We start from the raw sequence: 27,717 nt of genomic DNA, 5'->3' as shown, positions 1-27,717 counted from the left end.
ATAATAAATCCTATAATAATCCTATAATAATATATATATTACTATAAGATTGTCTATTTCTATTTACCGAAGTAGGGGTGAACTCGAATTTACAAAATTTTTGAAAAGCGAAACTCCACTAATATTATAATAATATATATATACAGTTCCGATAATAATTTACTATCGAGTATGTTGATGACTTCTATATATAGACCAAAAATCCAATAACTATATAGAATCATTACAAAAATAAATTTACTATTCTACTACAAGACCTGTTAAAAAATTTTTGACCAAACTCAATTATTTCCTAGTCGATGATAAACCAAAATTTAAATTATTTTTATTTAATATCGAATATTTTTAAAATCTCGTTTTATGCTCATACTATATCATTCTACACCTAGAAAATTAATTGTACATAATTTCGTATTATTTCAATGTTGGCTGATAATTTTTGGGCAGGGGTATAATAGTGGAATAATCAATTTATTTTCATAATGATTCCATATAGTAGAAAAAATAATTGCAATTCCTGAAATATATACAATTAAAGATATTAATAATTGAAAAATTATTGAATAATTAGGATTAAAATTAAATATTGAAAAAAATAATATAAATGAATAAATTAAAAAATATAATAAATATTTTATTGGAGTCATTGGATTGTTGGTCTGTCGGTACTTTTAATATAGAGAATACAGAGTTTCTGGTCGCACTGATACTTGCCGCTATTTCTGTGCCTCTGTTTCATATCCACGTAGTGGTCCTCGAAGATCAAAGGCAGAGAATGAAGGTCCCCGTCCAGTTCCGGACAGTGCACCGGAAGTGGAGGTAACGAGGCGAGGTAGCGCGATCTTCGTGCAGCCTCGCTCACTGCCTGATACGACTGATAGTGCGCGTCATAGCAACCCCATGCGGATATCCTGGGATTTTCCTGTACGAAGAAACCTTCCGCGAAACGTTTCACCTATGGATCCGGGATCAGTCACGGTAATTTCAATTTTAATATCTTTTTCCTTTAAAAGTAAGATTTATTTTTAAACCTGGCACATCCTTTGACACCATTTGAATACACGATATCCCATAATCTTCATAATCTTGGATATTTCAAAAATTTTATTCGTATCTTTTTTAACCCAAATTATGTGATTTCGCAAAAGAAAGAAGAAATAAAAGAGGATGCTTAGAAAAATTATGAGAAATTAACCCTTTGCACTCAGGAGACAACTCTAAGTCACCATTTATCGATTTTAATTGATATATCAAATTTAAAATAACATAACGATGCATGAAATGTCGAAATAAAATAATTCTAGGTGTTAATTTGTATCCAATTTTTGATTTCCAGTTTTAAAAATATCGTCGACTTTATATATATATATATATAGCAGAACGTCTTCGAATTGCTATTTTTCTGCAACGAAAAAATCACCAAGTGTAAAGGGTTAATTATATGCATATTAGAAGAATGAACAAGGAATTTTTAATGAAAATTTTGGAAATGCTCAGTTAGGTCGCGATCTCGAGGTTTAATGTCAAAATTTGGAATATGGATTTTAGTTTACAGTCACTATGCAATAATAATTTAACCCTTTGCACTCGGCGATATTTTCGTTACAGAAACATAGTAATTCGAAGACTTTCTGCCCTAAAATGGACGAAATAAGAACTGCAAATTAATTGTAAAACGTAGAATTATTTTATATCTCGATATTCCACTCGTCGTTGGGCAATTTTAAATTCGTGATACTAATTAACAACGATCTTTAGATTCTGATTAAATGGCGACTTAGAGTCGCCTCTCTAGTGCAAAGGGTTAAATATTCTCTAAATTTTGAAAATATTTTATCCCAATTTATTTAAAATACACACTATAGTGTAGCCATTAGTACAATCCCAATACAACGACATACACGTTAACTTAAACACTTCCAAAAATTTGTTAATATTTTTCCAAGTCATACTAAACACTTTTTCATAACTATAGTGTGCAATATGATTTAACCCCTTAACCCCTTGACTACGGCAGATTTTGATACGCAACGGCTGTACCATACGGCAGGAACTGAGTTACGATGTGCGCCATTTTTGTGAAAACAAGCGCCCTCCGCGTCAGAAAGCTGAACTACGCCGAGCGCCTATAGGCGTCCTTCGTGTCATAAATGCAAAATTTCTAAGCGCCTATAGGGGTTAAATCAAACACACAAATACACGACATCCAACACTTTTCCAAGTCATAGCATATGATATATAAGCGACGTGTCATTCAAAACAGTTGCGATGAAAGAAAAATAGATTTGAGCATTTCGAAATGAATAACGAATAGAAAGAAGATAGAAAATAGATAGAAAAGCGGTGTTACCCTCAGCTGATGATGGATCCTCGCTAGATGCTGATGGACAGCCTCGCGTCCGGAGAAGGCTTCGAGAAAATGCTGCCATAGGACAATATTTTGTGCGCAGAGTTGAGCGATATCTGTTTCCTCCGAGTCCATCATCTGCAACTGTGACACGATTTCCAGCAGATTTTTCGAAAGAGTTTATCGGAGAAGAGAGAGCCTTCGAACGAAATCTCGCAGAACTGACCTTGGTAATCTCTTTGTGCGTGTTCTGAGCGAGCTCGAGAGCTCTTTGCTGGCGGGAAGGTAGCAGCCGCGCTAAATCAGCTAAATCGTTGAGCAAAGATTCCCTCGCGGCCAAAAGTAACCTGATTACCTCCTGTTGTACCAGTTTCGCGTGCTGTATCCTCGTGGCCGAGCCTACGCATCTCGTCGTCGTTTCCTGGAATAATCGTCGTAGTTTCCAAGGATTGTATGAAATTGAGGAAGCCTCGTTACGTTGAAAATGGGAAAAAGGATAAGGAGGAAGATTGTTTATTGGTAGGGTTTAATTTGGTTTATTGAAATGTAAGGTTGCTCGGGTTTGTTTATTGTCAGGCGTTAGTTGAATCATTGATTGTGCTCGTATGAGAATATTTTAAATGGGGATATAGTAATTAAATTATTATTGCATATAGCAATTTTGTTTTTATAATTATAGGGTGGTTTCAGTAATTAAGACTGACTATAAGTCTATTTTAAATGAGGGTACAAGGAATTGGAGAGGGAAAATAGAAAAAATTTATTCAAATTCTCGAGATATTAAATATTTAAATTTGAGAATTTTTTAAGTTCCAGATATTCAATTTCCCGAATTTTTTAGTTTTCAAATATTCAAAGTTCGGAATTTTTTAGTTATCAAATATTCAAATTTTAAATATTATTAAGTACATAATTTTTGAAATATTAAATTGCCAATTTTTTAATTATCGGATATTCTAATTTTTCAATTTTGTAATTATCGAGTATTCTAATTTCCGAATTTTGTTATTATCGGATATTCCAATTTCCCAATTTTTTAATTATTGTATATTCCAATTGCCGAATTTTTTAATTATCGGATATTCTAATTTCCCAAATTTGTAATTATCGGGTATTCTAATTTCCGAATCTTTTAATTATCAGATATTCCAATTTCTGATTTTTTTTATTATCGGATATTCCAATTTCCAAATTTTTAATTATCGGTTATTCCAATTGCCGAATTTTTTAATTATCGGATATTCCAATTTTCGAGTTTTTTAAATATCGAATATTCCAATTCGCAAATTTTTTAATTATCGGTTATTCCAATTGCCAAATTTTTAATTATCAGATATTCCAATTTCTGAATTTTTTTTATTATCGGATATTCCAATTTTCAAATTTTTAATTATCGGTTATTCCAATTTCCGAATTTTTTAATTTTAAGATATTCCAATTTCTGAATTTTTTTATTATCGGATATTCCAGTTTTCAAATTTTTTAAATATCGGATATTCCAATTTTCGAATTTTTTAATTATCAGATATTCCAATTTCCGAATTTCTTTATTATCGTATATTCCAATTTCCGAATTCTTTAATTTTCGAATTAAAAAATTTCAAATATTCATATTTTCAACAAGTTCAGTGGCGTCCATTTGTTGCACAACCAGATTAAGCTTCTCGAAAAAGATAAATCTCCGATACCTTGACGAAAGAGATATCTCGCACGCAAGAGACTCAAGGAACACTGCAACTCATAAGGTCTGCTATTACATTTTCGCCTACGGCACCGTATAAAGCCGTACGTCCTTATATTTTTAGGTTCTCTCTAAGGGTTCACAGTGGCACGTGTCATCCACGTCGCTTAAATCTCAAAAAAGACCGCGATGCGACCCTCGTTATCGAACAGAAGAGTCAGATCCACGACCACGCGTCAACTCCATCTGCCACTCTATCGATCCGGTTCAAAAACGAATCTCGAACGATTAAACGGCCGCTCTCAAAAATTCCAACTGCTCGTGTCCGCATCGTAAACTTCGAAACAGGTCGTTTCCACCCTCGTTTCTACCCTGTGTCGCATCGATCAAAGGCTCGAGTGAGGCTGAAGCGTATGAACTCACGATATTTCCTAACTGGGCATCGTTGTCTCCGTTTGCCGCGGATTGTTTGAACTGCAGCCACGGCTTCCCTCCGCGTGGGGCGCTGCAAGCATATTACTCGGTTAATTACCTCCTCGCGATGTTAATTGAAACACAATCGGGCCACTGCGCGCCCGCAGGGCGGAATAGAATTTTTCGATTAAAGCGATTAAGGGATCGAACTCGATTTACAGCGTAATATCGTTAGGAAATTGAACTTTTCCCCGAGATTTCGTCAGGTTAATCTTAAATTACTCTGTACAGGGGTCGGGCAGCTGTCAGGGGTTGCACGGGGTGGTAATTGCGAACGGAAAATGGGTATAAAGTTCGTCTTCCATTTTTTCGGAGGATATTAAATTTATTTGTAATTAACTAGGATCCATTTAACGCGGGAAGAAAAATTTATGCTGGGAAATGTGTGTATGAAAATAATACAACGTCGCAGTACTACGCCTGATGCGATTATACGAAATTATCTGAAATTAACTTTTTGATTGGATGAAGAATGAACGTGTTAAATCGATTTCATACGAAAAAAAGAATAATTTGTACTTTTGTTTATTGGCAAGCAGAAGATAATTGAGTTCGGTCAAAAACTTTTTGCCAGGGTAGTACATCGTGATATAGTATCTTTAATCATAGTATAGGAAAAAGTAATTTTGATTTTCATTAACATTTTCGGCGGGTATTATTTTATTTGAGGAATTATTTATATGCATTATATTTTATTATCTATGTGTCATAGGATATATGTAATATATGTTATGTATTAGTAACAATAACAAACTAGCAAATGGAAGACAATCTTTTAAATAAAAAATATCAAGAATAATAATGAAAATGGTATAATTATTTTATATTATATTATATTATATAAATTTTTTTAAATTTTCCTCAGTTTGTTATTTTCAATTGTCTACAATAAACTCTTACAACAATATACCTATATATATATATACATACACATCGTATAACATAGGTAATAAAATATATATATGTATGTATGTATATTCAATAAGGTACTTTATGCTAGTACTATGTAACAAGACAACAAAGATTTCCCAGTATTAACACTGCAGAAGTTAGTTCTATTTAAAGTTAAAAAAAAGAAAAAAATAGTCGAGATTATTAAATTTCTCTAAATTCTACTAACAATTCTAATAACATTATCTTGGACAAATTCGTGTAGTGAATATAATAATAAAACACGAAATTCCCATTAAAATACATTTAATCAAAATCCAAAATCTTTTTCTTCTCAATTCTCAACTCTCAAACCCCCCCCCCCCCCTTGCAAAAAAAAAGAAAATATATTAAAATTGCTCAACAGTTTATGGTGCAATTGTTCGGAACGCAGGAAATTGGTCAATAATTCCTATTTTCCCTGCACACACACGCATATACACGCACACGTGAAACTTACCAGCTCTGCACGTAATGAAGTATGCTCTTCCTGGAAACACGGGAACGCAATCAAATCAGCATGGAACCAGAGAAAAGGGATATTATTAAGAATCATGTAAACAAGAACGGAGTGAACTAAGCTGGAATCGATACCGACTTGATGTAAGGCTGATGAAGGGCCACGAGGCAGGCGTGTATCGTGATGGAGACAGCGGCAAAATGGAAGTAATCGAAGCGTACAGGCAGATGATAGTGAAGCCCTTTCGTGGGCGCGAAGTTCAGCTGCAACGCCCTGCAAAAGGTAAACGAAGCTCGTCAAACCTTCAAGGTGGAAAGCGCACGCGGCCAAGGTTATCGATCCCTCCATCTGTTAGGTCTGTGGGTAACTTTTGCTTCTTGTCGCGCACTCTTCCCTGGCCGGAAGAAATTTACGAAAGTGGCTGCGGGTCTATCAGTTGCTGTTGTTCGAACGGGTATATTCTTCCTTTCTCGCAATGTTGCGTTTGAAATCTTTGTGAAGAGACTTTGGACAGAGACTTGAACAGGATCGTGGCGATTAGGGATTAGTCAAACGAAGGAATTAGTCAAAAGAGGTCTTGAACCTCTGGAGAAAGTAGATAAAGAGTGTCTCATCTATCATCAGCTAGGTGAGGAGACTCTGAATAACGTGAGACAATAAAACGTACGAAATAGAAAAAGGATTTACCAGTGAACCTGTTAAATACTACATCAGAGATGGGAACTTCTCTAGCAGGAATTACTAGTCAGCTGGTTTTCCCATCATCAAACAGTCAATCTCTACTAAGTGATTAGATACCTATCTATCACGACCATTCAATATAGTATTCATTTGCTCATCTCTATTAGCTGACTATGTGTAATAAGTGCAGGGAGAAGACAATCCTATGTCTGATGCAGGAAATTTTAGATTTTATCATGAGAGATGTTAGATAGAGATTAGATCAGTTGTTAAAATCATCCTATACTAAGGTAGTGCATCGTAACTAAATATTTTTGACAACCACTGCTCTGTACAAGTGTAACAAGTTGGCAGATAGAAGGAACGTAGGTCCAATTGGCTACAATGCAATGAGTACACCACCTCTAACATGATCGCAAAGACAGGTCAAGCGAATCTTCATCGGCGATTAGGAGTGTCACGTCTGCAAATAGGATTATATTGCAAACCCAACCAAATGAAATGGAAACTGTACTGCTACATCAGAATATCCCGTAGAGGGTTTAAAAGTATAGATTTCAGGAGCATCCACTGGGTATCAATTTCTCTCGTGCCAGTCCGGCTGCCAATTTGCCAGACATATAATACAGACGTACAAAAGAGAGTCGAGGAAGACTCTAAAGAGTCCACTGAGTGCACGATGAGGCCCAGAAAGACTGCTTTCTGCTCCCCATACCTTCTCTTTTTCCTATGTTACGGAGTCGAGAGAGAAACAAACAGAACTCTCTCACGGGTCTCCAGTTACGACTCGCGTGTAGCAATCCTGTCGTCAGAGACCACAATATCGTTTCCCGCGAGCTCACGCTCGGCCGATCGTCGCGGTTCGCGGGCACAGTGTCCTGAGGACGGTTAGGCTATCTCACCTAGACGACACGCACGCCATGTTCCCGGGCTGCGTCGGCTCGCTGAACCATAGCTCGACGCCGAGATTGAAGTGGGTGCGGGAGAGGACCTCCTCGATCTTGTGACTGTGAACCAGCACGTGTGCTCGGAATAGGACCGAGGTGCCTAGTTTCACCTCCTCGTTTCTGAAGAGGATCTGAAAGCGCTTGCTCGTTCCGGGTGCCTCCAACGATTCTGCAACAATCATCGCGTTCCTTCAAATCTCTCCGTCGGGTTAAGTGACGAGCGTGACTCGCTTTCCGAGCGCCCCGGTGGTCGGAGTAATGGTACAGTGGCGCTAGTGTCGACGCGGATCTGACTCAATGCACGCTCTCTAGGTCAGGCCTGGGGAATGTACTACTCTCACCGTTAGTATTGCTCTCTGCGATCTATATATAGACTGTATCTACTCTGAACCCATGTATATATAGACAAGGGTCACGTCAGTACACAGAGGCAACATACAATCAAGTGGGTGTGGTGACAGTGGAACATTCCGCTGGGAGGCAGTAGTTTACTTACAATTAGATTATTTAGAGAAGAAGCAGCAGAGAAGCAATTCCAGATTCTCTATGTTTTCATATTGCGGAGGTGTATTCATGAAACTAGTGGAGTGCGAGGGATTAATCATTTCACAGGTCTGTTGCTCTCTATTATACGAGGTTCGTTACGAGCGTACAGGTATAATAAAGAATTGTGGCGCAGTAGATAGTGACAAAATACCTGGTATCGTGGCGCTAGTGTCGACACTTGTCTGACTAGATGTTCTTTCTATGTTCTTTAGGGAGACATCGAATTGGTGTTTCATATATGCGAAATTATTATATAAGACACAAATTTGGAGCACAACGAGGAACAGTAATGCGATTGTAGATGGCGCTAGTGTAGACACTTGTTTAACTAGTTCTTAACGCATGTTCTTTAGAGAGACATCGAATTGCAGTGTATAGCGGTTCTATTGCTTCCTAGTTGCGTTTATGCGAAACTAACATAAGACACTTAGATTTGGGGCATAATGGAGAACCGTGACGCGGTAGTAGGTGGCGCTAGTGTCGACACTTATTTGACTATATTCATGTTCTTTAGGGAAACTACGAATTGGAGTGTTTGGTTTATGCGAAACTAATATAAGGCACCCAAATTTGACACAAAATGAGGAACGATAATGCGATACTAGGTGGCGCTAGTGTCGACACTTGTTTAATTAGATGCATGTTCTTTAGAGACACATCGAATTGGAGTGTATAATGGTTTTATTGCTTCCCACTTTCGTTTATGCAAAACTAACATAAAACACTCAGATTTGAGGCATAATCGGGAACCGTGACGCGATAGTAGGTGGCGCTAGTGTCGACACTTATTTGACTATATTCAAGTTCTTTAGGGAGACATTGAATTGGAGTGTTTCGTTTATGCAAAACTAACATAAAACACTCAGATTTGAGGCATAATGGGGAACCGTGACGCGATAGTAGGTGGCGCTAGTGTCGACACTTATTTGACTATATTCATGTCCTTTAGGGAGATATCGAATTGGAGTGTTTCGTTTATACGAGACTAATATAAGACACACAAATTTGACATAAAATGAGGAACGATAATGCAATACTAGATGGCGCTAGTGTCGACACTTGCTTAACTAGATGCATGTTCTTCAGAGAGACGTCGAATTAGAATATACAATGGTTCTATTGCTTCCCAGTTTCGTTCACGCGAGACTAACATAAGACACTCGGATTTGACGCACAATGGGGAACCGCGACGCGGTAATAGGTGGCGCTAGTGTCGACACTTGTCGGTCTAGATGCATGCTACGTAGGAAATGCGGAGTTTGAGCGTCTCGCGGTTCCGTTGGCCCCTAGTTTCGTTGACGCGAGACCGGTACTAGACGCTCGGGTTCGACGTACAATGAAGAATCGTGACGCGATACAAGCGCTGCTGGGCAACTTTCTAACGCTATCGAGTGCAGCTCGGTTTGAACTAGTTTGGAAATTCTCGTCGTTGTCTAAACTTGCGAGGCGAATTCAAGCGAGTTTTCCACCGCTGCCGCGGAAGTTTCCGCCTCCGTCGGCGGGGAAGTTCTTTGAATCGCTGGACACGCGTCGTTCGAGGGAAAGGGTGGTAATTTGTGGAAACTCGGTTACCATTGATTGCTCGGTACTTTCGATGAATGGAGTGGGAGATGAGAGGATGGTCGTCGGTTTTCGGAGGATATGGGTTGCGTGGGTGGCGATAATGGACCGTGTGGGCACCGGAGTCGGGTGTTAGTGGAATGAAATGTTTGAGCAAAACTCGGACAAAGTTTACCCTCTAAATAAATTTCCCGGACCAACTTCTCGAATAGTCTTTAAACAGAAACTACTGCAAAATTACCGCGCCAAAAATATTTCGCGAATACAAACTACAGTCGAATTTTATTATTAACGTCGAATTAAATTGTCGCCCTGCTAAGGTATTTCCAGGCAGGATCGATATCCGACTTTACCTCTCGTTGCCACTGTTCTCGCTTCCGCTATTAATCACCAAATTCACGAGTCTTTTGCGTCCTTACACTCTGTCGCGTTTAATTCCTTTCTTTTTACCCTCTTCCACCCTCGAATCGAAATTAACGAATATAAAAGTAGGGAAATATAATCACTGCACGGTTTCTACCTCCTTTATTATAAAATATCCCCAATTAAACCACGCCTGTACTCGACCTGACAAATATAAAAATCGCACGACTTTTGCTTCCCCTACTATGTTAGCATTCTATCTAAACCCACAAAAATAAAAATATAGGGATCAAAAGTTCTGTTTTGCTATGAAAATCGCATGTCTGAGTGGCACGAAAAATATTCGAAGATATTTCAGCACCCAGGCAACTGTCTGGCCGAGACGGAAGGGTAGCAAGATTCGAAGATAGTACTCACGGTTCTGCAGCTGGTTAACTTCCACCTTGACAGGCAGTTTCGGCGACACTCTGAGGGCGGTTCGTATCTGGTAATACCTGCGAAATTGGGAATCGTCGATAAGCCTAGGGGTCTAAGCCGTCGCAATTACGCGGCCAGGGCTCTATCTCTCCCCTCGTCGCGAGATCTCTAGCCGGAGGATCCGCTTACCCACGCTGGAACAGGTCGACATTGTAGAACTTGCAGAGCTCGAGGGAGAACTCGAGAGTGGCCTGTAGATCGCTCATCTCGATCTCGCCGAGCACCACGCCGACCAACCACCCCTCTCGCTGTCCTTCCAAGCTACCCTTAATCGAACGAAGACCAGCTTCGTCTGTCGCGACGATTCACGAGGGATGAACACTGTCGTTCAGGGCCTGGCCTGGGTTCCCTGCTCGATCCTGCCATCCTGTGCCCCACTGCTCAGCGCCGAAGACACCCTGTGGATAGGAGAAGCAGTCGTTTTCAGCAGATTCATTGGCCAACCCTTTGCTCGCGTTCAGAAGGTGCTCGAACCGGTTCAACCACGAGTGGACAAAAATGTATTGTATCGGGGGTCTAGGGAACAACATGGCCAGTTTTTGGGTTAGCTTCTCTTTGAGAAAGGGGTACAGTAGCTCTGACAATAGTCTTGGTTTTATTGTGGATTGCAGATGTCAGATTTCGAACAATGAAATGTCGCAGACTTCATTTTGGAAATATGGGAGCTTAAAATTTTGAATCTAGGTTGTTTTTTATTAATATTATATTTGGTTTGACTGAATCATTTTTTGGGAACCATTTTTAGATCGTAGATTGTGGTAGATAATTAATAAATAAATTAAAATTTTTTAAATAACTTTGAACACTTAAAAATCGTTTGGATAAATTAAAAAATTAATTGCAAATGCGAGGGGAATGTTTAGAGCGTACTTCTTTGAGAAATATTAAATATTCCTTTGTCACTGGTATATTAAATGTATAGTAATAAAAATATTATATATTAGAGATATATAATATAAATTTTCTAACAATTTTAAATTTATAATAGCTTTAAAATACTCTATTATTATTTGCCAGATCACTATAGGTTGAAGAAATGAAAACAAATAGAATAAATGAAGAATAAAGTAGAGGTAACCTGCACTTTTAAAACATATTTTATTTAACATTCTATTTCTTTAATTAATCTGATTGTTCGAAATAACATTTATATGATTCTATTATTTTGGTCTTGATGGGTACAGCAGAATATTTGAACGAGATTTTAAATAATTTAATTAAAATTAATATTAATAATAATATAAATACAGTATTTATATTCAATTAATTAATATTCTATTATTTTCAACAAATTATAATGTCTCCACCGAGTCAAGATAGCAAGTCATAAAAATACACAAGATGTTCCATCTCCCCCGTTTCACTCTCTCAAAATGATGTACCACGAGGAAAAACTATTCTAATCGATTCGCCAGTGGCACAGTAAGCCTGTTATCAGCGATTCGCTACGTATCGGCCGACCATGTTACAGTAAAAAAATACCACCATTGAACCCCTCGATTTACACTCAACAACCGTTCCATAAATCCTTATCGCATTCCGAGTACGCATAATACCGGGTATTAACGGTGCTATCAGGCCAGATGACACTGAATCATATGGCGACCTCAGAACGAGTAAAACGGGGCTTAAAATAAGCCCGCAAATCTCGCCAGTGGGATGCAATTAAATCGTTCGCCGATTCGCGAGGGATTAATCGAGAGATCCCACTAATGTGTAAAAGACAAACAAATGAAACGTGGTCCTCATAGCGTCGAGGCTAAATGTGAGGGTTGTTCAGTTGACGACACCAAAGACGGCTCTCCAAAGAGCTGAACTGTGCACGTATGTACAGTACGCGACAAAATCATAGTAGGCACGTATATGATTTTCAGCATTTCTCCAGTGATATTACAGTTGTGCACCGTGGTAGAAAAAAAATGTTTAATTGCAAATCGAATTTAATTTTATAATGGAAGGGTAGTACTGTGGCATTCTGTTGAAGAAAATTATAGAAATTTGTGTTAAAATAAAAATTTAGGCGCATTACTATGATTTCTAATTTTTGCATTCGCAAAATTTCGTATTTACAAATTTTCGAATTATCGAGTATTGGAATTTTCAAATTTTCGAATTGAGAAATATCCGAATTTTTAAATTTTCGAATTGTGAAATATTCAAATTTTTAAATTTTCGAATTGCGAAATATCCGAATTTTTAAATTTTCGAATTGTGAAATATCCAAATTTTCAAACTTTCAGATTTCGATATTTTCTAATTTTCAAATTTGCGAATTATCAAGTATTCCATTTCCAAATTTTCCAATTTTCTAATTTTCCAATTGACAAGTTTCGGAATTATCAAATATCCGAATTTTCAAATATTCCAATTGTCAAATTTTCGAATTTTTAAATTTCCGTATTTCCGAATATTCCAATATTTAAATTTCTGAATTTTTAATCGCGTCGTGGGAAAAAATTTTCGCATAAGCAGATGCAATTTCTGTAGAAAAATTGGAAATCACAGTGCACGCTATTACTCTCTCGCGTAGGTGTTATAACCGCAAACGTTCATCGCGGTTCGAGACGTGCCGACGTCGGAAACACTTTGCCCAATTTCTCTTTTGCATCGTGGCTTCAAACTGGTGCATGCACGTGACGCGTCTTTACCGTTTCTGCATTCCGTCCACGTGCATAATTGCTCGTGAAAGGGACGAAGAGAGAGCTAGTTTGCCAATTTCCCGAACCTCCCGTAGAGCTGGTCGATCGGAGTTTTGAACTCGATAAACCTCGTCTGCTGGCTAGGCAATGGTCGGATGTCTATCTTGACCTAAGTGCTTCGGTATCTCGTGTCTTGAATCCCAAGGCAATTTACGTTCGTCCTCGTGCATTTCCGAATAAAAAACTTGCCACAGGGTACTCTCACCGTTGCAGTATAAATTACAGGCTAATACCCCTGCCCGAAGACATAAAATTCCGCCATGCGTCTGTTCAAATACCACCGCTTAGAACCGCATAATCGCGCGAGAGCAATTACCTTTCCCCGAATATTCGAAAACCGATTACTCCAAACGCAAACATGACCCGAGCAACACCGCTCCTCGCCACCCCGACATCCAATTACATCCAACGCAACCAGCCATAATACCAGAACGCTCTAAACTGCTCCACAACTGCCCCAGAACTGCCCGATTCGACCGACCGATTAAACCAGTCAACCAGGACGCAAACGGTCTCCAAAAAATCCCATTATTCAGCCCTGCACCCCTCTTCCATAACCTCAACTTTGACTCCAACGACTGGACACCCTGCGCAGTCACCTTTGCTCCACCTAACGATCTTTATACAAACGCTGGAACAGGTTCTCGTCGGATTCCTGCGACCGAAAAGAGGAGTCCGTTCAGCTCGTCCGCCATTTTCTCGCGCGCGAACTACGTCGAGGCGTCCGTCACGTGGTACACGAGAGGAGCGACAGAGCCAGCGGGAAAAATAAAAATTCCTGCGTCATAGCCTCGCAGGCCGCGCTCGCAGCGCCACTGTCAAGGACGTGGCCGCCGCGTGCACGCTTCCTCGAGCGAAGCTCAACGACCCGGTGTACGCACGGAGAACTTGGATGAGAGGGTGGAGGTGGAAAAAGTGGAGGTGTGACGTGACAGACGGCCACGGCACTTCTTCTTGGCCGGGGAGCAGACACCGGTGTGAGGTGTCTGCTAATGTCCTAGGTTTCCGTATACCGCGGTTAGAGGCACCTATTTCAAATACGCTTACACTCACACGGAAGTGTTGATTGTGTAAGTAGCGTTTGGTATCCGCATTTCCATCGTATGATCGTTTACGTGTAACGAAATATGCAAATTAATACATATATCTCTAATTCGCGCGTGTACAGTCATTGGTAAAAGTGTTATATTTAGACATTTTCAAAATTAGTTTTAACCAGTGATATACATGGATATTTCATCAAATACAGTAATTTGAGAGATAATTTAATTTAATTTGCCTATATATTAATTATTATCGTATAAAAGTAGATTGTGCGTATGTATTGTCTAAGTGAAAAGCACGATTAATTAAGAGGTAGAAAGTATCGATAAGATGTCGATCCATGTACATTTTCAGAAATTGGTTTCGAAATAGTAATTTTGATTAAGAAATAACGGGAATCGATAAGGTCCAATTATTGCTGAGACAGCCTTAGCGAGTTGGACGTTGCACCGAACTCACTAGCGCCACCGCGGCCCGGCCCGATACTACTCCGTTTCGTCAGCCGGTGCTGCCAAGATGGACGCGCCCTTTGTCTGGCAGTCTCGTCGAATTACATCGACGAGGGTGGTTCGTCGAGATTATCTTAATGGTGGCGAGCTGCTAGAGTGTAAGGGGAGTGTCTTAAGTAATTGGAATTGGCGTCCATGGATTTGGTGCACTTTGAATATTTTGGTTTTTATTGTACAGATTATCCTAATGGAAATGGGATATTAGGGTGTAGGAGAGTGTCTTAGGTAATTGGAACTGGTGTCTGAGGTGTCTGGAGCGTTCTGGATATTCTAGTTTTTATTATTGGTTTCACCGTAACGGTAACAAGATGTCGGTATATACAGGGTGATTCATAAATACCTATCTATATTTCGAAGAGCGAATTTACCTTATATTTTCTATCTTTTTCAGTTTTCTAATTATAATAATAATGTTCAGAACATTAAATTTAGCTTGTATTCGTATTGGAATTTTCGATTTATCCAAAGATAGTCTATTCAGTTTGTGCATATCGTATAATATATTTTATTCCATTCGATTACTTTCGGTTCTGATACGATACGGAATAAATTCTTCCAAGGTGTAATTTAATTTCATGAAAATGTGTTGACATATAAAATGCTACGTCCCTGAGGGCCGACACTAAAGTTTCCATTTAGACGGCATTGGTCCGTGGGGGCCGGCCGTATCAAATTCAGCAAATAATGCTATAAAATTTCTATGATATTAAAAAATATATCTCCGAGTCCGATTATTTCGAATATTTATGCATATTTCGTGTATTTCGAGAAATTGAAAAATCGTTGATATTTCAACAAAGTGCTTGGAAGTGTACACTGTGAAAGAAGAAACTTTGTTGGGTTACCATGGATAATTCGAGCAGCTGTTGCTCAGTTAAATCCTTGGCGTCAAATGACGTCTCTGGCACGTCTTGCGTTTCCCATGCCAAAGTATACAATGACGCGTCAGAGTGGCCATTTAATACCGCAGAGTTCACTCCATTCGTTTTAAAGAAATATTTCAATTTTCAATGGACGCCAATTATTCTCTTCGATACATATAAATTTCTATATCTATAAAAATTGGAATAAAATTGACAAGACACCATATTCACCCCATACACATCGATCTTGATGAAATTTATGTGAGAGATAATTCTCAAAAAAATATTTTACACCTATTTTTTTATCGGTCACGATTTATATCGAAGGGTTGAAATCAACCCTCAAATTTAGTGGTTGAAAGCATATTTCTGGGAACACCTCGAGAACCAAAATGGTTGGAATCAAATTATTTTTGCAAAATATAGCTTTTTACATGGTAATGAAGATAGAAATAATTATGAAAAATTAATTTGTTTAAATAATATATTAAAAATTCGAAACTTTTTTATCATTCATCGAACTAAATGTTAATTCATATTCATATAAATAAATACACATGATCTATAGGTCAACATAGGGGATACGTGTTTTCAGAATTTTTTATTTTATGTCATTAAATAATAATTTTGATATAATTCTCAGCCATTTGTCAATTAAAATTCCTGTGATATTATTTTAAATAATATCGCTATTTTCTTTAATTAGAACTTGAAAAATATTACCGTTGGCCGATATTAACGTAAAACATTTGTTTTAATTATAGTGATATGCGAGAGAGATAAATAAATCAACTTTTAATATTAGCATGGGAAATTATAAGCGAAATTAATTTTAATACAATAATTTCGTTAAAAATGTTTAATCACTCCATTCGTTAATCAACTTCCTACCATTCGCATGAGTCGCTGTAAACGTAAATAACATGAACGCGAGGAATTACTTTTAATTATAATGACGTGTCAGGTGGTTGAACAGCGAATTGAATATCTCGAAAATTTTCACGCATTCGTAAATCAATTGTTTGTCATTTACTCGCATTAACTACGATATTACCGGAATTAATTACACGTAACATTTGCACTAAAGAGAAAATAGCAGGCTTTCCGTCAATTTCCATGAAGCATCTAAATACCCAGGGATGACGGGCTGTGTCTAATACACGTAACGACGTGCATAACATTTTCCCGTTTCCTGCTTGCAGCCATTAAAGTTGTTAACCGTGGCGTGTGGATTCACAGGGGTGGAATTGAAGGTGTTACGTAAGGTAATGTCGCATAGGGTACGCGTTGGAAAGTTTGGAGAATTTCAGAAGGGCGTTTTGTTATTGCGGCCTGCACGCTGAGAAATGCTTTTGGTTCTTCCGGTTGATCGTCTGGGGTGAATGTTGATAGATTTATTATGCACACGGTGTATAGGAGTTGTATTGTCTTTGAACAGAGACGACAGTATTTTTATCTTGCACCGGGGGATTATTTTTGCTCGGTGATATCGTGGAAAGTAAATTATATTTTTAAAGAGAAAGGGTGCAAGGGGTGCCGAGATACGGTGCTCACGGTTGCATGATAATACTGAATTTTGGTAAATATAGAAAAACGATTTTTAATTTTAATTCGTAGTAAATATAAATTTTAATAGATTATAGAATTATATATTTAATTATTAGAAAAATTTGAATAATTATATTTAATAATTCGACAGTGTATAAAAATTGTAATAATCGTAGGTAATAAATTGGTAGCCACAAAGAAATTTTCTATTAATTATATTTCATAATTATTTATAGAAAAATTGTAACAAATGTAACTATTAATTTGTTGAAGATTTTAAAAATTATATGTGATAGATTGGTGGTCATAGAAAAATTCGAATAATTATATGTAATAATTTGACAGTATATGAAAATTATAATAATCGTAGGTAATAAATTGTTGGCCATAGAAAAATTCCAATAATTATATTTAATAATTTTACAGTCGTATTTAAAAATTATAATAATGGTACGTAGTAAATTGAAAGCCACAAAGAAATTTTCTATTAATTATATTTCATAATTATTTATAGAAAAATTGTAACAAATCTATCTATTAATTTGTTGAAGATTTTAAAAATTATATGTAATAAATTGGTGGCCATAGAAAAATTCGAATAATTATATTTAATAATTTAACAGTCATATATGAAAATTATAATAATCGTATGTAATAAATTAAAAACCACAAAGAAATTTTATATTAATTATATTTAATAATTCAGTATTAATAGAAAAATTCTAACAAATTTATCTATTAATTTGTTGAAGATTTTAATAATTATATGTGATAGATTGGTGGCCATAGAAAAATTCGAATAATTATATTTAATAACTTGACACTCACATATGAAAATTTAAATAACCATATGTCATAAATTGGTACCCACAGAGAAATTTTCTATTAATTATATTTAATAATTCAATATTAATAGAAAAATTCTAACAAATTTATTTATTAATTTGATAGCCTTAAAAATATTATTCTGAAAATTTAGTAGCCATAGGAAAATTCCAAGGACCATATATAATAATTCGATATTCATAAAGAAGTTCTATCGACCATAATTATTAATTCCATAGCCATAAGAAAATTATGATAATCATATTTACAAACTCGGTAGCCATACGAGAATTCTAACGACTAAATAACATGATTCAATAGCCACAGCAAAATTCTGGGAAGCATATCTAACAACCTGGAAACCACAAACAAAAATTCGAACGATTACGTTCCAATAATCGTATCTCATAATTTTCGGTAACGAGTGCGATGTAAACGATTACAAATTGGAGGCAAAACGTGAGAAGGAAAATTGTAAAATCAACTCGTTAAATCACAATCGGAAGCTAGCATATATTCAATAGCTGCATTTCCCTTCTAATTGATACCAGAATTCGCTGAAATTGTTCTCGAAATTCGCCAATTAGTTTTTACACCATTCCCCATTAAACTTTCCGATCGACGTAACTTAATAATTTCATTGAAATCACCACGGAATTACCATTTAATTCCGAACTATTATCTAAGCTCGAATGACATTCGCGAAATAATTATATACGCATAGCTGCGTTAATCGCGACCATCATTCAAGGAAAATTGAAGAAATTATTATTACTCTTTATCTCAACGCTCCTGCATAACTCCACGTTTAATATTAATTACTGAAATTCACCTCTCGAGTGCAAATTCCACGATTTTATATTCCTCGACCAAAATTCCAAGACGTTTAGATCCCTCGAAGCCTCTGTAGGGACACATCCCAGATGCGGAAAGCGAAGGTCCCTTGTACTATGCGTTGCATGAAAGAAGTCGTCTGAGAAACTCGTAGGACCGAATCCCCATCAGCCCAACCAATCTAACATCATGGCAGAAGTAGAGTAAAACGCTTCCCTTATTGGTAGAACTGATCCCTTCCTATTAGCCCGGTCATAGAACACCATGTGACAAAGAAAGCGAACAAAGCAACGGGACAAAGTGAGACAGACGGAAAAAATAGATGCAAGAGCGTAGACTCATCCCAAAGCGCAGTAGTGCTTCCAATTCATTGTAAGTTAACTCTGAGCTAACATTTCTTTCGCGGATATCTTACGCCTATGTTAATGTACCACGTTACCGAACTTGGAGATGGTAGTTTTGGGAGTGTCATAGAAGAGTGGGTATTACTAACGAGAGTATAGGCGGAGCAAGTGGAATACCCCTCTTGCCCCGCAACCGAACGAGATGACTTCTTCCCTGCAGCGCACAGTACTTCTGACTTCTTCTCAATTCTGACCGCCTCGCGCCCTTGCATCCTTACTTAACCCTTTGCAAGACCCGAAGGACTTGCACTCTGCTTGTAAGCATCCCCATATGTCCATTGTCCTCAAATCTCGACGATGTCTTCCTAGAAATCCAACAAAGAGCTTTCTCTCACTGCAAGACGAGTGGTATCAGTGAAAATTGTCCACAGACATAACAAGCATCGTTTGATTAATTCTTCCTAACTCTTATAAGACTAACTATTAACCCTTTGCACTCGAGAGGTGAGCTTCAGTCACGATTTCATAAAATTTGGACGATCGATATTAATTAATACATCAAATTTAATGTAACGTAACAGTGTGCGAGGTATCGAAATCAAATAATTCTACAATTCTGTTATTATATAATTCTTTATTTACTGCTCGAAAAAGTATCGTCAGTTTTTAGTAGAGAATATAATATATATTTTCGACTCCTTCGCGACATCCAGGGTTCCGGGTCAATGGGGACCTGGTTTGTCTTTACAACCGGGGCCCCATGACTCGCGGACCACCTCGACGCCTAATGAGCAGCGAGAAAGGTTCAGTCCCCCTTTCTAACGACACGGGTCATTCCCGAAAAAACAGTCTTCAGTTTTCCGCATCTGGCCCCCCGCAAATTAGTAAAGTCCTACTCGGGAAACGTAGTGCTCTGTTCTCTAAAAACCTCTCGTCCTCCACCTTCACCTCGAATTCGCGAAGCTCGAAACTCCCGGGGCACGGTTCGTGGAGACCCGGCCCTGAAAAGAAAATCGGACGAAAGCCACCCCCGTCGCAGCGAAATTTCATTTACACCCAGCGACGAGTAAACCGAGGGAACAGGATCGCGAGATGAAATTACAAAAGCGTGGCGAGACATTGGGGAAAATTCAGATCCGTGCTCCCTGCAACTTTCCCGAGGAGCATCTCGTGTTTCCCAGAAGGGTTGAGGGTACAAGTCAGATGGCGGAAGTTTCCGCGAGAGTTCGAAGCTTACCCGGATATGTCTTCTCTCCCGTTCATTTTTCCCTGTGCTAAACGCAATTCGAAGTTTCGCGGAACAAACGCGCTGCGGGGGGAAAAACCGGGGATGAAACCGGGAAGAAAATGACGGCGGGGGGCGGAAAGGGGTGAGAAAGTTTCCAGCGATGCTTCACCGTGCTACTTCCCAGCGACAGTTTCGCGGTCGTAAAAATTTATCTAGCTTCGTTTTTTACCCGGGGAACATTGAAAACTTTATAGACCCTGCGATATTAAGGGGTGAAATAACAGAACGATATAAATCCACCCCTCGCTGCTGTTTGTCCCCGATTTTAAATGGGCGAGGGGGGAATAAAAATTCGCTTCGGGAAGTTCGCATCGAAGTCGGGCTTCCACGCGATGATACGTTTAATTGAATAATGGAAACGATTTCATGCGAAGCCTGGGGTTCATCGATATTAATGGAGGGATGAACGATCGCTGGGGATTTGAATAAATTGCTAAACAGCGTGTATTATTCCCAGGTTTTCTCCGGGCTCGTACAGCATCGAAGATTTGACTTGCTGATGGTATTTCGCGAATTTAATTTTAGAAAAATTGGCTTCGGGGCTGGGCTCGTTATCATAAGCAAACGTTTGCTTCTATCGTGCGGGCTATTTCGTTTCGTTATCAGGCTATTAAAATTATCTCGGCAACGCCTCATAAACGATTCTCGGAAGCGAATCTGCGAGATTAGATGGTGTAAAAATTCGCGAAACCAGCTGGCCCGATGCACGAATTATTTTTCTCCTTGTTAAACTGGTTTCTGGTAGAGTAATGGAAAATTATTTCAATTCTTTGCACTCGAGGGGTGCCCCTCAGTCGCCATTTGATAAAATCTCGAAGCTCGATGTTGATTAATATATCAAATTTAAAATTATGTAACAGTGTGCGTGGTAGCGAAATTAAATAATTCTACGTGTTAATTATTATGCTCGAAAAATATCATTAGCCTTATGGCAGAAAATTTTTCAACTCGTACCCCTCTTTAGCCAAAAAATCAAGCAAAGGGTTAAATTCTTTGTGATTTTGAATTCGTGGTGCATGTTGTCTTTGAATTATTGGGATTATGGCTAAAAAGAAATATCTGTATTTTATAATTAGTTTTATTTTATCCTAAGGAAGGTATAGCTTTAAAACTAGAGTGAAGGGAAAGGGTATGCGATTGTAGCTCGTCCTCATCCCCTAATTTTTATTTAACGTGTGAAATAGTTTAAAGATATATTTATTTTTCCTGAGAAATTAATTTTTGTGTATACGTTAAGACGTATCTTATTTTCAACACGAAGGAAGTGTAATGAAATTTTTATTCGCGAGTATTATGGTTTGGTAGGTTTATGAAATAACGTTTATTTGGAAAATGGAGGTCAATAAAGTCCTATTTTTCAAATATTTCTATTTGCAGATTTTATGGTCGTGATTTTTTATAGTTTTATTTATATTAGGAAATAAAGGGAGTATAAATAATGGGAATATTCGTAGATCTCTGGGTGCCTTGCTTTTCCATTTATATAGGTGAAGGAAAATAAATTTTATTTTTCGGAACTGAAGAATGAAAAATAAATTCTCTTGAATATGAAAAGGATTTCGAAAACTGTCAATAAAATTCTATGTATCGAATATTGTCCATTTCTATTTATTTATTTAAATAGTTTTTCGGATTTAAAAAATAGAGGTAGAAAAATAAAGAATAAATTTCCCTGCGAGTGAAAAATTATTCGGAAACTAACCATGGAATTTTGAACACTGGATATCTCCCTTGTTTCTATTCGTATATTTGAACGACACAGACACGAATACGATTCTTCAAAAATATAATAAAACCCGGAAAAATGGGAAATGGGAATTAAAAAACGGAAAATAAAAAGTAAATTTTCTTCGATGCAGAAAATTATTCGGAAATCACAAATGATATTCTACACACCAGATATCTCCTGTTCCTGTTCATATATCTAAAAGATACAGACACAGACAAAATTCGACAGAAATATAATCAAATCTAAGAAAATGGGAAAATGAATTTCCTCCGATTGCAAAAATTATTCGAAATTTGTTAAAGCAGGAAATACGGAGGTTAATAAACCGATTTAATTGCAAATTCCCGCGTGCAATTTTTTCTATAAATAATGAATAGATAGCAAAAATATGAATTACGAAATTTAGAATTGAAAAATAGAAAACAAAAAATAAATTTTCTCCGATACAGAAAATTATTCGGAAACCACAAATGATATGCTACACACCAGATATCTCCTGTTCCTGTTCATACCTATATCTGAACGACACATACACAATTCGCCAAAAATACAATAAAACCCGAGGAAAATAAAAAATAAATTTCCTGCGATTGCAAAAATTATTCGAAATCTATCGAAACAGGAAACACGAAGGTTAATAAACCGATTCAATCGCAAACTCTGGCACGATATTTTATAAATAATAAATAGATAGCAAAAATATGAATTACGAAATTTAGAATTAAAAAACGGAAAATAAAAAATAAATTTTCTCCGATACCAAAAATTATTCGAAATTTATCGAAGCAGGAAACACGAAGGTTAGTAAACCGATTAAATCGCAAACTCTGGCACGATATTTAATAAATAATAAATAGATAGCAAAAATATGAATTACGAAATTTAGAATTAAAAACGAAAAGATAAAAAATAAATTTTCTCCGATACCAAAAATTATTCGAAATTTATCGAAGCAGGAAACACGAAGGTTAGTAAACCGATTAAATCGCAAACTCTGGCACGATATTTAATAAATAATAAATAGATAGCAAAAATATGAATTACGAAATTTAGAATTAAAAAAGAAAAAATAAAAAATAAATTTTCTCCGATACCAAAAATTATCCGAAATCTATCGAAACAGAAAATATAAATGTTAATAAACCGATTCAAATGCAAATTCTTTGGCGCAATTTGTTTCATAAATAATAAATAAATCACAGAAAAATGAATTAGGAAATTTAGAATTAAAAAACGGAAAATAAAAAATAAATTTTCTCCGATACCAAAAATTATCCGAAATCTATCGAGGCAGGAAACACGAAGGTTAATAAACCAATTCAATCGCGAACGCTCGCACGGGGGATAAACTTGATATCGATCAGCGCACGGAAACACATGATATCAGGGAAACGTACGTCTAAAGAAGCGGCGCCGTTTTCGTTTTCGAGATACCGCGGTTTCGCAAATTCCAGAATGGCTGGTCCCGAGCAATTTTAATCGGGAATGCTTCTCGGTCGTTTCGAACGACCGGCAATGGTATTTCTAGACACGAGGCCGACGCACTGTGGCCCAGTTTAGAGGCACTCGTCGTTTCTGGCCTACATAGTTATTTACGCGCGATACGATTCGAGGCCGTGAAAATGTTTCCCACACGCGAACAGGCGACAGGCTCTCGCGAGTCGGTGTGCGAAATTCTGGACCACTCGGTCCATTAATTTAGAAAAAAAAAAAAAAGAAATATGAAAAATGGCGAGATTGGTAGGATGCGGATTTCGATGGGATACACGGTGTGTCGCGGTAAAATAATTTCGGTGAATGTATTTTCGAGGACTGTACGCGAATTTTGATGCTTCGAAATATAGGGTGTCGCAACATTTTTTAACCCTCCAATTTTATAAATTCAAATATACGCGGTAAATTAAATAACGTATACGTTATCGTATAATACGATAAATTAAAATTTACGTAAAACTTTGAATTATTTAATCTATAAATTTTGTTTATATAAGATTTAAAATAAGATTTTACAAATATTTGTAATTTATACGAATTTTAAATTAGTGGTTGAGTCGGGAAATATAAGAATTTACGGAATTTAGAATCATAAATTAGTATATCAAAATTAATTTGTCAAATGTTGCATTATTTGTAATATATTTTGATATTAAAAAGTAGATTTTGGAAGAAGAAATTATGAAAATTAAATAACGTATCCGTTATCGTATAATACGATAAATTAAAATTTACGTGAAACTTTGAATTATTTAATCTATAAATTTTGTTTAAAAAAGAGAAAATGAGATTTTACAAGTATTTGTAATTTACACGAATTTTAAATTAGCGGTTGAGTTATTATTTGTAATATATATTTAAGTATTATTTGTAATATATTTCGATATTAAAAAGTAGATATTGAAAGAAGAAATTATGAAAATTTATTTTGTATAATTTCATTTATTAATTTAAAAGGAAAAAATGAAAATGTAATTAAATGTAAATTATAAAAGTGTGAGGTTTAAAAATATAAAATATTGAAAACAGAGGTAGTCGAAGACCTTATGGGCTTATGATATTGGCTAAGAGGAATAAATAACGTTTAATCAATACAGGTTCTAAAATCAATACTTTTTGTGCAAAATGTAATTTTGTATCTCCTCCATATGCCTAATAAATACACGTTACTCGCGTAAATAAAATATAGATAGAAAATGTACAAATATACATTAATAATTTTTGCAGGTGCACAATGGCTTCACATAAAAATGAGACATATCAAACCATGCACGAAAAAGATAAAATAAACGTTTCGTGCTTATTATAATTTATTCCTGATGGTGCAATATTTTTATCTATGACTTTCCAAACTGATATACACATTTCCAAGCCAACTGCTCGATTTACATTACACAGGCCTAGTTAAATATGACCGTATAAGCACTGGAAATTACTCAAATACACGAAATCAGGAAAAAATTAATGAAAAATTTTATCTTGCCAATGAAATATATCCGTTTCTCTCTGAGAATATCATAAACACTCGAAACTTCACGATTCACATTGGACATTTAATCCAAACTAGTTCATATTCCATAACTTATTTTCAAAAGCTTCATATTTTCGAAACCATCTCATTTGCATTCGCATGTTCGCTGATTATCAAATTAAATAACTGGTAAATAATTCCCAGAATTCCAAGAAAAAGAATATACATAAAATATAGTAAAAATAATATATTAGAAATATATTTAGAAAATAATATACTATACTAATAAAAAGGATATACTAAACAAAAATTTAAACTTTCATTCGTATATTAAAAAATTATATTTTAATTATCAAATTAAATAACTGGTAAATAATTCCCACAATTCCAAGAAAAAAGAATATACTTAAAATATAGTAAATAATATACTAAAAATATATTTAGAAAATAAATATAATTAAATAGAAAATAAATTAATATACATTAAAAAATGACATACTAAACAAATATCCTTAACAATGTCGCGGAGAATATAATATACTAATTAATATACTAAGAAAATAAAAATCACTAAAAAAAATTCATGAAAACGAGAAGCACAAAATATTGGATTTTCGAACCCTTATTTTTAAACACCCTGTACAACATTTGGATCGATATCAGCTGGACGTTAGAATTTCGCGAATGTGAAGGCGATGATGTAAATGTGTGAAACATCGCTGTTTCGTGGGAATACTTTTGGCAGTATTTTTAGATATCGGGAATCGCGTGATTTATACACACTCGCAAGAATTTTGACTTTTGTATTGGAATTGGAACGGTATCGGATTTTATTACGGATTATATAATGGTTTATTGCATCGCGGGGACAAATATAAAATGGAGGATTTGCGCCTGATCAAATTGTAAAATAGCGCGAGGCACGGTGAAATTTTAACCGAGCTTCGTTCCCGATCGTCCGTCTGACATGTTGGTTCTCAACCGGTGTGTCGTGACCCCCAAAAGGGGTTGCACGGGTTATTTTTAATTGTCGAATTTTTAGAATTTCTTTCTATCGATGCACAGTCGCTTATGAGAGTGCTCGAACACCCGTGTCTTAAACTTTAACGAGTTAAACATATAAGTAAGTTGTAACTTCGAAAATAATTTACCACAAAATATACTATTTTATTAATATTACAGTGATAAAAATTAAAATTTTTGCAAATTCTTTGGTAAAAATTTTTTATTCCGGGTGCAATCATTCGCGAAAATATTCGAATGCCAATATTCCAAATTTTTAATAAATAATACGTTGGATTTAGACTTCGAAAATAATGGTGTAACCCAAAGTATACTATTTTATTAGTATTATAGTGATAAATATTAGAATTTCCACAAATTCTTTGCTAAGAAATTTTTATTCTGGGTACAGTCACCTATGAAAATATTCGAATGCCAATATTCCAAATTTTTAATAAATGCTACGTTGGATTTAGGTTTCGAAAATAACAGTGTAACTCAAAGAATACTATTTTATTAATATTATAGTGATAAAAATTAGAATTTCCACGAATTTTGTGGTAAAAAATTTTTATTCTGGGTACAGTCACTCGCAAAAATATTCTAATGCCAATATTCCAAATTTTTATTAAATCACACGTTGGATTGACACTTCGAAAGTAATAGTGTACGATAAAGTATGCTATTTTATTAATACCATTGCGATAAAAATTAGAATCCAATGAATTTTTTGATCCAAAATTTTGAATACCGTTGCACAGCGAGAGTTAATATTATACAAAGGGGTTGCAAGTGAAGAAAGGTTGAGAGACACTGATCTAACATAAAGGGACGTCGAACGCTGGCATTAGTTATTCTCTCCCATTGACCCGTTTCCATCGTCAAAATCGGTCGTGTCAAATAAATTATCGACAGTTTCTCATTAACGTTTCGGCATATTCTATGTCTTTATCAACCTGATAATGTGATCAACTAATTATAACTGTCTGAACATGAAATAAGGTGTCATGGTACCGATAACTCTTATCGAGATTACCATCTAATACCACATTCGCTGATAATACTAAACCAACGTTAAATAAATATTCATAAACGTCGCGAAGGTTGCTGCAAAAATTTCCAATTATTACTCGTAAGATCTGCAAAAATATAGATAATACAAAAATAGCTAAAAATTGGCCAAATTTCAACTGATTGTGAGATATTTAAACGATAATAATCTAAGAAGGTATAAACATTCAAAACTACATCTAGTTATTGTTTAAATTCCAAACGGGAAAAAGAACTATAGCAATACCTTCTTACAAAATTACCAGTAATATTATATTTTTAAAATACCTTTTCCTGCAAAACAAATACAAACACAAACGTCCAGTAAATTAACGATTCAAAAATACGCGTAATATAACAATAAACGAGGAAAATATAAAAGAAAAGAAGGAAATAAAACGTGATGGAGCATTTAATTTCTCCAACGTTCCTCCATCGCGCAGCGTCTGTAAGTGCGTGCAGCCACCGAGATAGCGCGCAGTGGCGCTAGTATCGGCTCGGGCTCGGAATAGCCACGATAACGGATTTCCACGATCTTTTTTATCGGCTCG

At 36.1% G+C, this 27,717-nt stretch overlaps 1 protein-coding gene across 2 annotated transcripts in view; it reads right to left on the bottom strand.

The window, feature by feature from the left end:
- Positions 1 to 27,717, bottom strand: part of LOC108553242 (uncharacterized) — an 80,011-nt gene that overhangs the window by 14,196 nt on the left and 38,098 nt on the right. For both annotated transcript variants that reach the window (XM_017908066.1, XM_017908067.1), the window contains exons 2-10: positions 10,596 to 10,864; positions 10,407 to 10,483; positions 7,476 to 7,689; positions 6,031 to 6,165; positions 5,893 to 5,922; positions 4,452 to 4,533; positions 2,574 to 2,768; positions 2,351 to 2,491; positions 715 to 955 (exon numbers count right to left, since the gene is read on the bottom strand). In XM_017908066.1, coding sequence (XP_017763555.1) covers positions 715 to 955; positions 2,351 to 2,491; positions 2,574 to 2,768; positions 4,452 to 4,533; positions 5,893 to 5,922; positions 6,031 to 6,165; positions 7,476 to 7,689; positions 10,407 to 10,483; positions 10,596 to 10,672 — 1,192 coding nt within the window. In that variant the 5' untranslated portion in view covers positions 10,673 to 10,864. The remainder of the gene's footprint in view (positions 1 to 714; positions 956 to 2,350; positions 2,492 to 2,573; positions 2,769 to 4,451; positions 4,534 to 5,892; positions 5,923 to 6,030; positions 6,166 to 7,475; positions 7,690 to 10,406; positions 10,484 to 10,595; positions 10,865 to 27,717) is intronic.

Source organism: Eufriesea mexicana, unplaced genomic scaffold (genome assembly GCF_001483705.2).
Source record: "Eufriesea mexicana isolate 0111107269 unplaced genomic scaffold, ASM148370v2 scaffold9585, whole genome shotgun sequence".
Taxonomy (NCBI): Eukaryota; Metazoa; Arthropoda; class Insecta; order Hymenoptera; family Apidae; genus Eufriesea; species Eufriesea mexicana.
Note: the sequence above shows the minus strand (reverse complement) of the source record. Positions and strands in the feature narration are given on the sequence as shown.